Source organism: Cyanistes caeruleus, chromosome 1 (genome assembly GCF_971803275.1).
Source record: "Cyanistes caeruleus chromosome 1, bCyaCae1.hap1.1, whole genome shotgun sequence".
NCBI lineage: Eukaryota > Metazoa > Chordata > Aves > Passeriformes > Paridae > Cyanistes > Cyanistes caeruleus.
Window position 1 is genome coordinate 145,171,362 of NC_141701.1, and position 17,854 is coordinate 145,189,215.

Here is a 17,854-nt window from a genome sequence, read left to right on the forward strand (position 1 = left end):
CCAACTGAAAAGTGACCAAAAAGTCATTCTACTGTTTCCATTGAAAATGCAGCAACTCCCAGAAGTCCAAAATAGACACTTAAATGCAGTAAAATTGAAGACTTTTGGTCTAAATTTGCAAGCTGCTATTAGACTTGCTTAGCCTTAGCAGCTCATTCTTAGCTTGCACTTTGAAGATGCCTCACACTTCAGTAATCACTGCTGCAGACAACCAAACCACAACAGGAATTTCCTTGCTTACCCTGCCCCCTCGTATTTTGTTTCAGATTATGAATTTCAGCATTTTGGAAGACAATGGCAGAAAGATTCTGTACTTTAAGCCACAAAACCACAACACACTTACTCTGCTTTCCTGTTACAATAGCAAGGCTGTTTTTCTTCCACTGTACAGCCCATGCCCAAGCTGATCTTGCCAAGTTCAGTTTAGGAATTTCTTTTTTTTTTTTTTTTTTTTTTTTTGACCACTCCATATGCATGACTGAATATTTGTTATGCAACCATAACAACTGTCCTTTTCAAGAAAGATTCCTGCATAATGTGACCACAGAGAATTCAAAGCAAACATGGTTTGATCTTAAAACTTTAATAGTAAAAAAAGTGTAAAACCAAACACACCGCTGAAAACTTATCAGTAAGAATGAGAATTTAAGTGTTCAAATTCAGAATAGTGCAAATTTTCTTCACTCCCCTCCCCACCTCTTCCAAACTTAAATCACTTTGGTTAAGATACTCAGAAGTATTGGCAAAAAATGAACTTTTGACTTACATTTTTGGCTGCATTATTTCTAACAGGTACAGATTTAGTTTCAGTCTTCACAAATAAATCTTAAATATTTTACTATCAAATATCCATAGAGATCACTGCCAGCTTTACTTACATCTGCTTTCATCACATTTCAAAATGGGTTTCAAGATGGTTACAAAGCTGCATCTCCAGCAAGGCAGCAGCTTCTTAAACAGCTGAGCTGAACCCATCCCGACCTCTTCAAGTAGTTCTATAAAATTTGATTATTTCTGTTTTGAACATTTGAGGAAGGATCTTATACCAATCAAATTACACTTGATTTACACCAAAGCAAGGTTAGAATTGGGGTCTGCTCTGCAGTATACTACAAACTTTGTGCTAAAGTTTTGTTGCTAGCATTCCCTTAGAAGGGTGAAAACAGCCAGAACAGAGACCTGGCCTGAACCTCTGTTTTGATGGTTGAACCTTTAACTGATGCCTCTAACTGTAACTGAAGCCATGTAAGAATGGAAAAAAACACAACAACAAAAAAATGCATAATACAAAAAGGCAAGTCCATAAAAGTTTACAAGTACACCATAACCACAAAATTGGAGTATTTCTAAAAATTTGGGTTCAATGTAAGATACAACAAAACTAGCTTTACTAGTTAAATAAATTATTGCTCCATTTGACTCCATGCAGCATTGAAATGAACTCAGAACCCTTTTCTCTTTAATCTCTCATAAGAAATGATCGATATTGAAGAGAACTTGAGGCTCAGACTTACTGTACATTGCACTTCAACTTTTAAGACCTAATACTTGCTATTTAGGTCTCCTGTGGTCTAAGCTATCAAATGAATACGTTGTGCTCACCAAAACTATGTATTAAGAAACACCAAATGCTTAATGTAGTGACATAAGCACTTTTTGTTTTTAAGAAGGCAATCACAGATTGCAAGTTCTATAGGGTTGTTTAAAAACAAGAGGTGATCTCTTTCAGAAACTGAACTGAGAAAACAAGCTGTTTGCTATTCTTCACATACAGTTTAAATCACATTTGAGGCCCAATTCTGTTTCTAATCATTTCAATCCAAACCTGGATTCAAATGATAGCTTTAGGAGGAAATAACACATCTAAGAAGTTGGGGGCACGTGCTTGATGGCCAAGCAATGACATGCAATGCATGTTTTTTCACTGACACCAGATATTTGAGATACACTGAAGCAGGTGTCTAAGGTGTGAAGCAGGGGTAGTCACACACACACTTAGATTTCTTACTGAATTGTGGCCAGAACTTGATTCTTGCAAATCTAACTTCAAGCCTCCGGAGTAATGAAATTTCCAGTTGGAATCTCTTGATAAAGGTTCACGTTTGAACAAGATTGTCTCCACTGTTCACTTCTCGTACTGAAGCAATTTAGAAATTCCAAAGGAAGGCTTCCAACCTCTCATCCCTCAAAGCCTTTCCACCGTCAAAGACAGAAACTTAATGCAGCATTACAAGTAAGGGCATGATTCCTTCATAAGACTCCTAAAAGCATTAGTGCAATGCCTTTAATCTGTTTTGATCACTCTTATTTTTAAATAACCCTATTTTTTAAAGATTTGGATAAATACTATTCCTATTAAACCATACTTCATCATTGTTAAGCACCATCGATCTACTTCCTTTGGGCACTGATACAAGAGCTTGTAATTAAATTTCAGTTTCAAGGCTTTAAAACACGGCAGCTGATTCAATAACTTACAGTGGAATCTAATACTTGGAAAACTGCCACTTAGCCTGAACAGTTGTGTGCACTTGGTGTTAAACTCTTCCAGAGAACAGCCATACGCAAATGCTTATGCGGTAAATCAGGGTAAGATTTCAAGATAAGCAGTTAATTTCACTTGGCTATTCTAAGAGTGGATTAATATTTTTTTTCCCACAAGTCATTTGTGCAGTGAGCCCATAAAGAGATTATTTCTTCTAAATAATCTTCAGTTTTAAAAAGGAACACATCTTCATAATGTTGCTTTCACACTGGCACCGGGTGTTCTTCTTCAAAGGCTTAGTCATTGTGTGGTTTCTCTGGAATACCCTATGGAGAAAAAACATCAAATACATGTTAGGTTTTAATGCCATCTGATAAGTGACTACATTATGCAGTATTTTCAATTATTAAATAGTCAAGTAACTCCAGTTAGGCTGACAATGACCTAGTGAGCATGGCTTCTTATAAAAGCTTAACGAGGACGTGCTCCCTTACTGTGGACAAAAAAAACAACAAAACACTATGGGTGTTTGTTGACTCAATCAGTGCATCTGAAAAGTCCATCTGCCAATTGCACTGCTTTTTATAAGACTTTGTTATCTTTCTATCTCAGTTTATTTCTTAACAGAAGGTAGCCAATGCTTCACTTAATGGACATTAATTCAGTTTTAACAGCCCTTTTTCAAACTGCCTTTAACCACAAGTTACTTTATTTTCCAGTCAAAGCCTGGTATCAGAATCTTAGTCATTTCTTCCTAAGTCCCTTTTCTAGTATGGAACCCTGGCGTGTGTCACTATAAGATATTTCAGCAATTTTTCTTTGAAACAAAGCTTGTAACATGCTCTCTTTTTAAGGTCAAAACACAAATACATTTTCAAGTAGTGAATGTATTTTCAGTTCTCTAGCACTAGTACACAATAGATATTTGTGAAGCCCAAGTTCTGAATACCACCCTAATTTGTCAGATGCTGGGAATGATGGTTGTAACTCCAAATGAAGTGTTGCCACCCACTTAACCCAGCTGATGAGCACTGAGCAAATCTAGGGTGTCATAATGAGCAGAAAGAACTGATGGCAGCATCAGCACCTTCACCTCTTTTTTTGCAATAAAACCTACTAAAAGAAAACATTGGAATTCATCCTCAAGCTGGTAGGAAAAAAGCCCCAAGAATCCACACAAAACCACAAAGTCTCTGCTAACAGCAGGTTTGCTGAAAAGTCACACTGCACTTTGTTAATACATAGGAGGTCCCTTGACATCCAGGAATTACAAAGCATCAAGCATCTCCCAGCTAACATTTATCAGCATGGCAGGAGATGTCCCAGGAACATTTTTCATTTCACATTTCATTTCTAACTGGAAAAGCTAGACAGGGGCTGAGGAAGAAGCAAAGCAACTTTACTCCACTAATTTCCACAGGTGCCACCTTCTACTCTGGACCAGCCCAGAAAATATCTGTCATGTGCAGCAAACAGCTCAGGGGCTGCAGCACAATATAGCTAGAGAAATAACTGTTTTATTCAAGTATGGGTTAAAAAAATGCTACATTCCATTTCCTGCCACATCCACGATGGCTGACAGAACAGACTGGTATTTCTGAATTACCTCCATAGACAAAGGATGTGGTTGACAGAATTACAGACTCTACTTCTTTGGATTTCCAGCATGGAATGCTTCACAAAGACTTGCAGAAGCATTCTATGAAAATGTTGCACTTCTCCAAGTTTTTCCAGACTAAGTAATGGCAATGTAAAACACATGAGAAGATACCTCTAAATAACCAGAACAAAAAGCTCTGCATTGTCAACTTTCTCCTTTCTTTACAAGGAAGATGACAAGATTGACAGAAAAGCTGCAATCAGGATACAGGCTGATGTTAACTACATTCAGGTGAAATGCCAGGCGAAATTATATCAAAGGAAAAAAATGTTCTGTTTGTCTAAATTCATTTTAGCTCCTAGTTTAAGGCTCCCTTCCTTTGCTTTCTAACAGGAGAAGCAGAGCAAGTGGAAGCACTATGTGAAATACAGAACTGTAGCATAAAACCAACTATAATTTTATCTTGGGATTGCTTCAATACCAAAGCTTCAAGAGAATTTAGTTAATGTATGGTTTTCACTTGATGTGAGTGGCAAATTTAGAAAGAAATTATGCTTCCTCTTCCCCCCATACATGTAGTCCCAAATAAACCCAAATGCAGATTGTATGCACCAGTGGGATTTGAAGGGGGAGTAGTGAATTTGTGTTCTAAAGAACCTCAAATGCCCTTTCTCCAGTAAAAATTGAAGACACCTAAACCACAGCAGCCTTAGGAAAGTTAAACACTTGAATGATGTTTTCCAGGATACAGGACTTACACAGCAAAGATGACAGAAGTTAAATCAACACAATATTAATAATTATTATCCATCAGTGTCAGAACACTTTTCACAACCAAGCCTTAGGCTGATGTGCAAACACACAGCCAGATTTACTCTTCAGTGTGCCACAAGGAAATAATTCCTTATGCACCTGGCAAACAAGACAGCAATTTATATTATCCCATATATGGAGTGATACTTGAATCATGTCTTAAGAAACCAGCAAGAGAATATTTGATTTTGGAGCAGTGGAATTTGATGCTATATAGGGACATTTCCCTATATATACTTTTGTGCATGAATAATTAGAGAAAGCCCAGCAGTGTCTCAGCTCTCCAGCTACCCTAGATGTTAATTATAAATACTGATGGAGCAGGAGCAATGTACTGATTCCAGTCTTATTTAGGCTGCTGCTGGAAAAAGTTAAATACAAAAGATATTCAAACACTTATTAAGACAATACCCACTCTACTGGCAACACAGGTTGTCTGCTCGCAGTTCAGCTCTTAGGAATACATCTATTTAACTCTGCCAGTTTGTGAGTCATACCCTTCAAGGCATAGTTTGTTCTTGGACTAATAACAATGGAAGGCATTTGGATTGTTAAGGAAACTACTAATTATGCAGTAATTACCATAGCCAGCTGGCGTCCTATGTTTCCTACAGTCACACCTCCTGAGAAAAATATACATGGAAGCCAAGAACGGATGTAAAGGAAATCTGGAGATGTATACCTAGAAAAGAAAAGAAAGAAGTTAGAAAGTTAGAGACTTTCATCATCTTACATACTGTTAGTCAGATGCTACAGAATTCTCTCCCTGGGCTGAAAAAAAAAAAAAAAAAAAAAAAAAAAGCAGCAACAGAAGAGATGGAAATTGGGAGTCCAAATTAGATCTGTAAACTTCATAAGCTTCTAAACCCCCATGTTCTAGCCAGTAAAGTTTAGAAGTTCACTCTGCTGAGAGCCAGTAGAAGTTCAGTTTTCTGAGGTTTTTACCATTTCAACACACATCCCAATTCATCTGCTCCCCACCTTCCACCCACAGCTCTCAGTCTGGGCATTTGGAACAACTAGACCACTACCTTACACAAACAAAGCATCTTTTTCTAAGAATGTGCCAAATATGTTAACAACTAAACTCCAGTTCATGTGCACCCACGCTTTTAGTTAAGACAAGAGAATTGAAGTAGTATTTTAGAAGCATAACTTACTGATAAACACCATTATATACAAGAAACTGGGTTATCAGTGTTGCTACAAAGGCTATTGTTATTCCAAGTCCGAGACCACTTCTTGAACGATCAAATGTCCACCAAAGCCCCAGTGATAAGGCTGCCAGAGTCAGGGACAGCTGGACGTTGTTTGCAAAGTCTAGTTTCTGGAAAAAGATGTTAAGGACAGTCCTTTTTAAGTCTGCAGACATCCTGTTGCTGAAACTGAACAAGGGAGAACTCAAACTGAAAGTGAGCACAATTCTCTGTCTTTAAATACAACACAATTAGGATTTGCTTTTCAGACCTGCCAAGCAATCATAGCTCGTTAACTCTGACTGGAGCATGACTGCAAAGTCAACATCGATTTTTTTCACACTGAGCCTATAGAGAACAAGCTACATTTCAAAACATTTAACTTTGATGGATTATTGTCTCAAGTAACCTGGGTAATCCAGCTGACTTAGGTTTTCTGCACAAGCCACCACATTTTAACATAAAGAACACTCTTATTTTGTGCTTCTCACTAGCACATCACTAGTTAGTTGTGTTAACTTTTAGACATAGACAAGATATAGATTAAAATAAGACAACTTACACTGTCAGGCTTGCAGTTATACAAGACATACATGATGTCAATCCCTCTCCCCTCCCATAGCACTTTAAGTGAGCTGTGTTAAACATGTGACAGTAGCCACTGCAGTGTATAGCAGAACTTCTCACAGAACTTCTCTGCCAGGAGCACCACCCTTACCTTCACAATTCTCCCCCAGACCTGAGTGGCAGAGACAGTTTGCTGAGCACAGAGTAAGCACATGGAGCAAACACTAGCTGAAGGATACAGCACTGGCGTGGTTGATGCCCACGAACACCGCGATGCAGCGCATGACGCTGGCCCACTCCCGCTTGAACTTGTGGGGCTCCCCGAGGTGGCTGTCGATGCAGGGGTACAGCAGGCCAACCACAGCTGCAAGAGAAGGAACACCACTTGTATCAGCTGCTAGGCAATGACTACTCCTGTATCACTAAATATTAGCTTGCCACTAAAGTGCTTGAGAAAGCAGCAAGGTGCTCATCACACCACTCTAAGCCTGATGAAGAAAAGGCAATTATTACCAACCTTTTCTACTCTAGAGAAGTAAAAACCCCTGTCTAACTAGCAGCATTCTCTTTGAACATTTAAATATACACTGCATTGTTAAGGTATCTGACTTGAAGCTCCTTTTGTTTAAAGAGATTTGTCATTTGACATCCTGAGCAAATGCTTGTACCAATAAAAGTAAAGCATAATAAAAGCTTTGTGAGGAGTGGAATCTGTGTTCATTACTCACGTGCAGGGCTGACAGCTTTATGAACATGATTCATCAGCTGTGAATCAGGCCCTGAATTAAATGTTTGCCTGGACTTAAAAGTTTATTAGCAGAGCTGCTTTCTCTCCTTCTGCTGGGCTGTAAGTCAGCCCAGTGTTCCTGTCCACGTCAGATGAATTTTGATACCAAACAGAAGCAGAGCTGAAGTTAAACAAGCAGCTGCCATCAGTCTATTTATATCAGAGAAAAATAACTACTCATATGATTAACCAAACCAAATTTTTATCTCCATAAAGCATTTTTCAGCCTTATCAATCTGAAAGTTGGTTGCAGAAGAAAAACTCAGGCTAGTGTCAGCTCAGTTGCTAGCACAAACACCAGTTTTATTATTCTAGGGACTGAAACTCCCAGTGTTGTCACCAACTCCAGGGTTAGACATGTTGCTTTTACTGAGTGCAACTTGTTTATTGTTTATTAATTTCATTTCCTGCTCTTTTTTAGTCTCTTAAACTCCTAAGAGTAATAAATTCTATGTTAAGAAGGCTATAGAACATACTAGTCAAAGACAGATGTGTTCTGAAACAGCTTCATTACTCTGATGCCAGCTACCAGGACTTTTGCCTTATGATAACAACTAAATTTCAAAGTTTAATCCAACTCCGACAGGACTATGAGAACTCTCTTTGGAGAATATCCCAGGCCATCATTTTACTACACAGTTCATTATTCATTCAAGTTCATGGTTTATCATTCCTACCCCCTTCACTGTGTGATACAAACAGACATCACATAACTACATTAAAAATATGCAGGAGTTGTTTAAAGTACCTTCAACGTAAATTAAAGACTATTACAGTGGGTTTATTTCCTAAAATTTGACTCCTTTTTAATCCTCTAACCCTTCACCTTTACAGTTTTGTCTAGACACGGACTGGGGGAATTATGAATGATAAAGCACAAGGCATGTGCCAGCTGCTGCGACAACCACACCGTGGCCTGAGCCTGCTGTGGTATTTGTCCAGCAGCGGGTACGGGCGGGCAGGGGGCAAGGGCCAGGCAGGTGACAGGGGCAGGAGATGGGGACAGCAAGGTGACAGGAGCAGCAGGCAAGGCGCTGAGAGCAAGCAGGTGATGGGGCAGCGGGCAAGGAGCAGGCAGGTGACAGGGGACAGACAGGGGACAGGTGTAAGGGGCAGCAAGAAGGCAGCTGATAGGGGTAGTGGGTAAGGGGCACCGGGCAGGGGCCGGGCCGGTGACAGGAGCCGGTGACAGAGGCGGGGGCCCGGGCTGAGGGCCCGGGGCCGGTGACAGGGGCGGGGGCCCTGGTCCAGTGACAGGAGCCGGTGACAGGGGCGGGGGCCCGGGCTGAGGGCCTGGGGCCGGTGACAGGGCGGGAGCCCGGGGCCGGTGACAGGGGCGGGGGCCCGGGCTGAGGGCCCGGGGCCGGTGACAGGAGCCGGTGACAGGGCGGGGGCCCGGGGCCGGTGACAGGAGCCGGTGACAGGGCGGGGGCCCGGGCTGAGGGCCTGGGGCCGGTGACAGGGGCGAGGGCCCGGGCTGAGGGCCCGGGGCCGGTGACAGGAGCCGGTGACAGGGGCGGGGGCCCGGGCTGAGGGCCCGGGGCCGGTGACAGGAGCCGGTGACAGGGGCGGGGGCCCGGGCTGAGGGCCCGGGGCCGGTGACAGGAGCCGGTGACAGGGGCGGGGGCCCGGGCTGAGGGCCTGGGGCCGGTGACAGGGGCGGGGGCCCGGGCTGAGGGCCCGGGGCCGGTGACAGGAGCCGGTGACAGGGGCGGGGGCCCGGGCTGAGGGCCCGGGGCCGGTGACAGGGCCGCGCGCGCCGCCGCACGTGACTTCCTTGTTGTGACCCAGCCCGTGGCCAGTCGCACCCGCAGCCAATGGCGAGCGCCGCCCGCCACTCACCAGTTCTGCGGCAGCCAATGGGCGGCGGGGGGCGGGGCCGACACGCCTCCCCCCGGCCGCGCGCGGGCACCGGGGACACGCGGGAACGCCGCGGTCACCGCCGCGCTCCGGGCCCCGCGCTCCCGCTTCCAGCCGAGGAAAAGCTCCACTTTACCCGCGGGCAGAGCGCACCGGCTCAGAAACAGCCCTGGGACACGCGGGGATAAAGCTGGGAGCGCGTCCTCCCAAAAGCCCGAGTTCGCACCGCTCGCTGTGTGATGGAAGTGCGGGGCTCCCACATTCAGCCCTACCGCCTCTCCTCCTCCACGAGGGAAAAGCGAAATTCGCTCGTGGAGGTCAGCGAACTCACCTGCTGCTGTGCCGCAGCACGGGGGCACCCACCAGGCGGAGGAGAAGAGAGTAGAAATCACTTCGTCGGGGAACAAAGTCACATTCCGCTGGATCTGCAGCAAGTTCAGCACCAGGGCCATGAAAGCACCCACGACGAAGAGCACCACGCTCCTCTGCACCAGGTGCTGACTCCAGTTCAAGGTGCTGCAGGTGCTGCTGCTGGTGCTGCTGGCGCTGGAGGTGCTGGGGCTGCGAGCTCCGCGACCCACCAGCGCCAGCGAGGGGCTGGACACGGAGGAGCTCAGCATCTCGCCCACCTTGGCGGCCAGCCCCGCCGCCGTGTCCCCCAGCTGGCTCCTGTGCCTTCCTCTGGCAGCGCAGGAACAGCTCCAGCTGCAGCTCTCCAGCCTGGGCATTGGCCTCTCCGGAGTCCTGAAACACACACACGGGCACACGCTAGTAAAGCCCCCAGCTCAGGCCGGCGCCTCCCCCTGCGCTGGCACGGCCGCCTCCTCCAGCCCCGACCGGGCTCCGGAGGCGCCGGGGGATGCGCGGTGACCCGGGCCAGCCGAGCCCCACATTCCCCTCTCCCGCGGGGACGGGGCTCGCTGCCCTACCCGGGCCCGTCCGTCTGTCCCCGGGCATCCGGGGCGCGGGTCCCGCCGCCCGCTCACCTCGGCGTGTGGGGGCTCCGCCGCTCCGCCGCCTCCCCGCCGGCTGAGCGCCGCCGGCCCGCGCCCCGGGTAAGGTTTATAAACCCCGAGCCGCGGATGTCACGTTACCCGCCGCCGACCTACCCGCGGCCGCAGGCAGCGCCGGGCCCGCCGCTCCGCTCCGCGCCGCCGCCCCGCCCGGCCCCTCCCGGCCCCTCCCCGCCGGGCGGGGCGAGCGCCGGGCGCGGGAGCCGCCGCGCCAGCCCCGGGCGGCCGCGGCCCCGCTCGGGTGAGGCGGCGCAGCCAATGGCGGGCGGGCGGCTGATATGACGTGCGGGACACACCACCCGCCTCCCGGGCCCGCCGCTCCGCCCGCAGCGCGGCGGCCGAGCCCAGCGTGCGGGGCCGTGGGGACGCGGCCGGGGATGCGGAAGGGCAGGGCGGCGGAGGGATGGAGATGCCGGCGGCGGTGACGCTGTCACAGAATCGTAGAGTGGTCGAGGTTGGAAGAGACCTTGGTGATAGTCGGGTCCAACGCAGTGCCACCACCACTGCAGCTCTTAAACCACTGAGCCACATCACCCAGCGCCAGGTCCCGACGCCTCTTGAGCACCTCCAGGGTGACTCCACCACCTCTCTGGGCAACCTATCCCAATGCCGGACGCACTGTGAAAGAGTGACTTTCTTTTTCGACTACCAAATCTGAATCTCCCCAGTCTCATCTTAAGGCCACGTGTCGGTGGCCTTTGCATCCCACCTCTGTGTGCTTGCCCAGCCTGCTGTGTGTCCCTCTGGGAGGTGGCAGTAATGGGGAAGGTAGAAGGTGTCTGCTGTGGCGTCTCCTGAAGACAAAGGGGTCGGTCATCTCTGTCATCATCCTGAAATGGTGTAAGGGGATCCTGCCAAGCCCATGACTCTGTAAGATGATGGTGCCAAAGCCAGACACTGCGTCAGCAACCAGCCATGGGGTGACTGGAGGATCCCAGGCTCCTGACTGCTCCCTGATAGCCTGAGCAGCTGCTCTGCCAGCGCTGGCAAAGCTCAGGTCACAATCCTCCCAGACTAAAATAACAAAAAACCAGTTACATACAGGTTCACCCTCTGGATTCTGCAAGGGTTTGGGAAGAGGCCTGTCAGGGCTCTTGTGAGCTGTACATTATGGTAGAGTTCAGCACCAAAAGTGAGTACACAGAGCAGGACTCAGCTCCCAGGCTTCCTTTTTAAGATGCTGGTTCTCCAGGACACATGGGAAGCTGGTGTATGCACTAGGAATAGCTGGGCTTCTTGTCTATGAGCTGGTCTCAATGGAGCCAGCAGATCTTTGTTCACATGAGGTGTGCCACCATTACACTTGGAAGGAATATAGGACTCATAGGCTTCCCAAGTGATGGCACTGAGGATTTAAGAATAGCTGTTAGCCATGCCTGTGATGGGCAGAACGATGGTCTGGGATCAGTGTTCAGTGGTGGCTCAGTGATGGCTCCAGCTGTCTTTCATGGATGTGTTAAATGTAGCAAATAAAATACATGAAATCAGTTAAAGATACGGAAAGAGGCAGCTCTCTCTGCATATAACGAAGAGTAAAATTAACCTGGGATATGGCTATCCCTTCTGATCTCTCATTCTCTGCTCATTTCTGGCTGGGATCAAAAGAGTTAGCCTAGCTGATCCTGAGCAAAGTGCCTTTGGAAGATGTACTGGGCAGATTGTTAGTGCCACTGTTGGAAGTGACAGATGAGTCTAGTATTTTTCCCTTAATGCCAACTGGGATCACCCCAGTAATGTCTTGCAGACTTTACTGCTGAAGCAAGATATATGTGTCCTCTGTATGTGGAATTGTAAATGCTCAGTTTCCATTGCTATTTATTGTACTGAAACAGCTTTTGGTTTTGGTTTCATATGCTAAAATTGTTTGGATTCTTCTGTCAGATTTTTTAAAACAAAATATATTTCTCTTTCTTCATTTGCTTTTGGTTTTTTTCTGACCCAGTTGGATCTGCACAAAAAGCTTGAGTCAACTATTTTGAGAGAAAACAGCCTTAATATATTGTCCGCTTTTTATGGGCTCCTCTGCAGAAAGGTCTGATTTGTTTCAGGAAATCACATGCTGACATAATACTTCCCCTCATGGCAACTGTGTACGAGCTTTGAATTGACACAGACAATTTATCTGCATCCCCAGACCACTAAGCAACACCTTTGCCAGCTCTAAATAAGTACTAGAACTCATTCCTTAGGAAATTTTCTTTCTTGGTGAATCACTTTGAGATTTATCAACAGGACTGTGGATCTGAGATAAAATGATTCATCTTTGTAGGAAATCTCTTCTTGGACTTGGCCTATGGGAAACAAATATAATTCATACTTGCTTGTGCTGCATCTTTACTTCATTTGAAAAAAATATCTTTCTGTATTTAATTTCTCCCCCTGAATCTTGCCTATATTCTCAGTGTTTGGGTAGAGTTTACATTCCCTTGTGCTGCATCTGCTAGTTTTCCTTCCTGAAAGAACCTCTTAAGCATTTTTTTTTTTCATCCTGTGTTTTCCCTTTCCTCATGGGTATGTCTCTTTTGCTACTGCTTGCAGAATATTTTATTTGAATATTTTCTTTTTTCTTTTTTCATATTCATGATACCATGTGGTGTTGCCATTCTCTCTTCCTGGTTTCTTTCCGACAGCAAAGACCAACTTCTGAGAGGGTAAAACTTGCTGCAGCTTTGCTAAAACCAGCTGAGTCAGTGCAAATCTACACTAGTCAATAACCTGTCCCTGAGCATATTTTCCCCAAAGTTACCCACTTAGAATAAAGGTTAAATGCCCCTTTTGTTCGTGTTGTTTTACAGTCCTGTTGCTTTACATTTCTTCTTGGAATCTTAAAGAAGGTTAGGCCTCAGCAAGCTTTGATTAATGCCTGAAATTTTATGCTTAACAGTTATTTCTGGAAAGAAGCGCTCACATGTCTTTGTAAGATTAATGACATCGTTATTTTTATCTCATCCCTTAGCAAAGGCAGCAGAATCTCTAAGTACTCAGCATTGCTACTCATTACATAAATAAATAATTTCACCTGTTCTTTCACACTTTCTGTATTAAACTCTGTGATGTTCTGGAATCTGACAACGTGCTTGCCTCACGAGGGCTGTCTCATGGGTCTCTTATGTGGGGAGCTTAGGATACTTGGACAATTTAATTTCTCCTTACTCAAATCAGATCAAAACATGAGCTGTCTGCTGATAAAAGCTCAAAAGGCAGTGGTGGAGATTCACAGAGCAAGGCCTGTTTTATGCATAAAAGTGTTCTCCCTCTGCTTCACTGGAGATTTTTTTTTACTTTATTCACCTTCAAGACTCTCTCCTATTGATACAGAGAACAGAAACCTTCCCAGTCATATGATCAACCTTAATCTCCTGTGTCTCCATAAAAGGATTTAGTGACATTCATTGTTTGATTCCCCATGCCAACCCTACGTACAAGAATTCAAAAAGTCTTTCAGCATTAGCAGCAGTCTGTCATCCTGAGTTCTTTGCTTTATCAGAGGTCTCCAGTGTAGTTGTGTGAATTCTCAGGAACCTGCAGCAAAGCCTGCAGGTCATAGAGTCATAGAATGGCATGGGTTGGAAAGGACCTTAAAGATAATCTTATTCCAAGCCCCCTGACATGGGCATCTTCCACTAGACCAGGTTGCTCAGAGCTCTATCCAACCTGTCCTTGAACACTTCCAGGCATGGGACATCCACAAATTCCCTTGACAACTTGTGCCAGTGTCGTACCACACTCACAATAAAGAATTTCTTACTGATACCTAATCTAAACCTGCTCTCAAGGTGAAGCCATTCCCCCTTGTCCTGTCACTCCAGGCTCTTGCAAGAAGCCCCTGTCCATTTTTCTTGTGGGATCCCTTCAAGTACTGGAAGGTCACAGTTAGGTCACCTTGAAGAATTCTCTTTTGCAGGTGAAACAATCCCAATTCTCTCAGCCTTCCCTTGTAAGAGAGGTGCTCCATCCCTCTGATCATCTTGGTGGCCTCCTCCAGAGTGACTCCAACAGGGCCATGTCCTTCCTGTGTTGGGACCCCCAGAGCTGGATGCAGCACTCCAGGTGGGGTCTCACCAGAACACAGAGACAGAAGCCTCTCCCTCTCTCTGCTGCCCTCGGTGCTTTGGATGCAGCCCAGGACATGGCTGTGTGTGCACATGGCCAGGTCATGTCCAGCTTCTCACCCACCTGCACCCCCAAATCCCTCTTGATCTGTTCATCCTCCAGCCTGGGTTGTTGACGGTGTGGCCCCAACCCAGATGCAGCACCTTGGCTTTGTTAAACCACAGGAGATTCCTGTGGGCCACTTCTCAAGTTCCTCCAGGTCCTTCAGGTGTGGCCACTGCACCACTCAGCTTGGTGTCACCTGTAAACTTGCTGAGGCTGCCCCCAATCCCTTTGTCTATGTCTTTAATGAAGACATTAAATGACACTGGTCTCAGTGAGGACCCTGGAGGACACCACTTGTCACTGATGTCCTATTTCCTTCTCAGAGGTCAGAACACCTGAGAGGTAAATGCTGTACGCTGAGTTCTGAAGGGTAGCTCTGTGAGATTGCCCAAGCCCCAGTGCAGGAGCTCATTAAAAGCTGAAAGGAGAAGGACAGGGAGTGATTACAGGGTACAGTAGGCAGGATGCAGAACGTACAAGCTCTGAACAAGGCAAACTCCAGCCAGAACACTTCAGGCGTGTAAGACAAAGGGGAAAAACAAAGTGTGTTGGTGGTTAGTGTATAATAATGTGAGTCATCCACAGTGAGCAGAGCTTAAAAACTTGGCTGCTTTTACATAATCTGAGGGTGAGGAACGATAGTTGGAGTCTGAACATGGAAATTAAAACCTAAGATATCCGAACAAAGCCCTGTCTTTGTGTAGTTAATAATATTGTAGTGGGCATATGACAAATGTTAATTGAAGGTTTTTTGTTTAGTTGACAATGTTTCTCTAGCTGTTTTTTCTTTTACCAGAACAAAACAGAAAGAACAATTCTGTGCAGGCTGTAGTCGTCAAATGTCTAAATCCATGTAACAACTATCATATAATTAGGCAACCAACATCCCACATGCAGCTGTGGGCACTGACTCCCTGTCAATGAACCTCTGTCCTGACACAAAGGCAGTGCCTTTGCCTCGCTTTTGACTTCATTCATCACCGCAGTTTTGCATATTTATGTAGCAGAGAGTTCAGTGAGTTCATACTTGGTATTCAAAAGGGTGATTTAATCTAAACTTCATTATGAGAAAATACTGTTTGTTGGTTACACTGCTGAAAAAGTTACTTCTTTGGTGATGACAGTAGGTTTGTGAGGTTGGCATGAGCATCATTACTGAGGCAAGCTCTTCTATCTAGGTGTGGTTAAAATTCTTGATATTCTAATCTTTCTATATTTGCATTTATACATTTATTTATACTATGTCTAGACCTTTAAAGATACTGATTAGAAGTGCTGCTTCCATTTTTATTTTATTATTTTTTTTAACATTAGCTGTGATATAAAAAGTAGGCACTATGGACCAGGTTTCCTTGAGGGTAAAATTATTGACTATAATGCCTTTTTAAAGGAGTGTCATCTGAGGGGGTGGCCTCTGCCTTATAATAGTATTCCAAATCAGGATAAACTTAAGACTAAAGACTAAATGGGTGAAATAAACATGAAATATCATGATAAACCACCAAACAAGAGGAACATTGTCTTTTAAATGCATTTATGTCTTGATGGAAATATTGCTTGCATAAAAAGGAACACTAGGTACATTTCTATCACAAATCCTTACATAACATCAGTCCTTTGCAAAAAGTCACCTCCAAGGTGTGTGTTCAGGCAAGCATGTCCATGTTTGATTTAAGATTAAGTTATTTTCACTTGTTTGGTGACTTTAGATTCGGTCATTCCCACATAGGATAAAAAGGAACTTCCCTTGAGGATTGCACTGTGAACTCTCTTCCTCTTACATCCTTCCTCTTATAACACTTAATTCCAGCATTTTTCCTCTAAAGCAGGCAACCCTCCCAGTTACTCTTGTCATGTGTGCCTGAGGAAGATGCTTCTGGAATTCATATGTTAGTTTGTATGGTTAATCATGAAACCCCACAAAGGTGGCACTCCAGCTTACTTCAAGTTTTAGATTTCATGGTGTTGCAGTGGGGGAGACATGCAGTGACACTGCAGGCACTCAGCTTGGAATGAGTAGTTACAGGAAGGAGCTCTGCAGCTTCCTCATTTTCCAAAGTCTCCTCACTTGTCGGGCAGAGGGACTGTTCCCACCTAGGAGAGCTGGCTGCAGCCTCGATGTCTGATGAGATGGTCAAGGTCTAAATCAGATCAGAAATCCTTGGCTCTGCCCCTTGCTTTCCCATCCCTACCATGGCAATAACTATAAACAGCAGAGCTGTGGCTACCAGGAATAGACTCAGTATCACACACTGGTTATGTCTGTACATCCTCATGTCCCTTCAGCTCAGGAGCACAAGGGCCAAGAGATTTACAGCTCTTCTGCTCATATGGAAAACCCTTTCTTCCAGAGCTTTTCATATAGGATGATTCTGCCCAATTCACACTGCTTTAAAAAGAAAAAAATAAAAAAAGATGCAATTAAGACATCTGTAGCTTATTCAAGGGCAACATTATGAGTACATGAAAGAGGTCAGTGGAGGTGCCCAAGTACTGCCAGTGCCTCTTCCATGCTACCATCCTGAAAACATGGAAACATGGAGCTAGCCTACCTATGATTGTTTCCCCCCCATGATTCTGTTGAGATATATATTCAGAGAGCTGTCTTAGGTTTGAGCAGGATAATGGGAAAAGCTTTCTAATGTAAATCTCCCCATACAACCAGAAAGACCAATGCAGAGGGAAAGCATCAGAGAGAGAACGTGCACATGTGCTAGTGCATAATGTGGGGTGGGAGCGTGGCTTACAGGTTGTTTCATGATTAGAACTGTAAACATTGCTGCTTTTCAGGGAAAATCTTAAGATTCCCATGACAGTGATTACATCAGTGCTCTTAAATGCAGCTCATTGTACCTAGGTGGGAAAATTTGCTGTCAGACATGGTTTCAGATAGCCAAGTTGAACTTTAAGTTAAAAATGTGCAGAATATGGGAACTTTGCCTGGAGCAATACTTTAGAAACTGCTGAAGCTAGGTTATGCTGAAAAATGTATTTATGTAAAGTCAAACCCTTCAGCTTTTACTCATAAAAGGACACACTTGTAATAATGAGATCAGGCCACTTGCATGCAAACTCAAAGGACTAATTAAGTGCTAAGTTGTTCTAGCTATACACTAATGTAACTCTTGCTATCATTGTACTGCAGGATTGGACCTTACACAGCAGCTTCAAATATGCCACTGTAAATGTTACTGTTTTTACAGGTACTACGAACAGATCAAATCAAGTACTCAGCAGACTTAACCTTGTTGATGATCTGAGCTGGATGCTGCCAGCTTCACTTGCTTATTCAGGCATATTTTGGGATGTTTGTGCAGAAGAAGTTCAGAACACATTGGGTAGCAATATCCTTGGTTCAGGATTGTGCACTGTGCC

At 45.1% G+C, this 17,854-nt stretch overlaps 1 protein-coding gene across 2 annotated transcripts; it reads right to left on the reverse strand.

The window, feature by feature from the left end:
- Positions 1–564: 564 nt before the first annotated feature.
- On the reverse strand, positions 565–10,488 carry INSIG1 (insulin induced gene 1). Of its 2 annotated transcripts, none has more exons than XM_086865414.1 (6): positions 10,418–10,488; positions 9,640–10,052; positions 6,901–7,025; positions 6,059–6,225; positions 5,481–5,580; positions 565–2,811 (listed from the first exon to the last, which is right to left on the reverse strand). In XM_086865414.1, exons 2-6 carry the CDS (start codon positions 10,034–10,036, stop codon positions 2,782–2,784), a joined length of 819 nt encoding a protein of 272 aa, XP_086721540.1. In that variant the 5' UTR covers positions 10,037–10,052; positions 10,418–10,488; the 3' UTR covers positions 565–2,781. The 2 variants fall into 2 exon arrangements, with proteins under 2 accessions (XP_086721540.1, XP_086721533.1); XM_086865407.1 differs by having other exon boundaries at positions 10,295–10,461.
- Between the last annotated feature and the right edge of the window lie 7,366 nt (positions 10,489–17,854).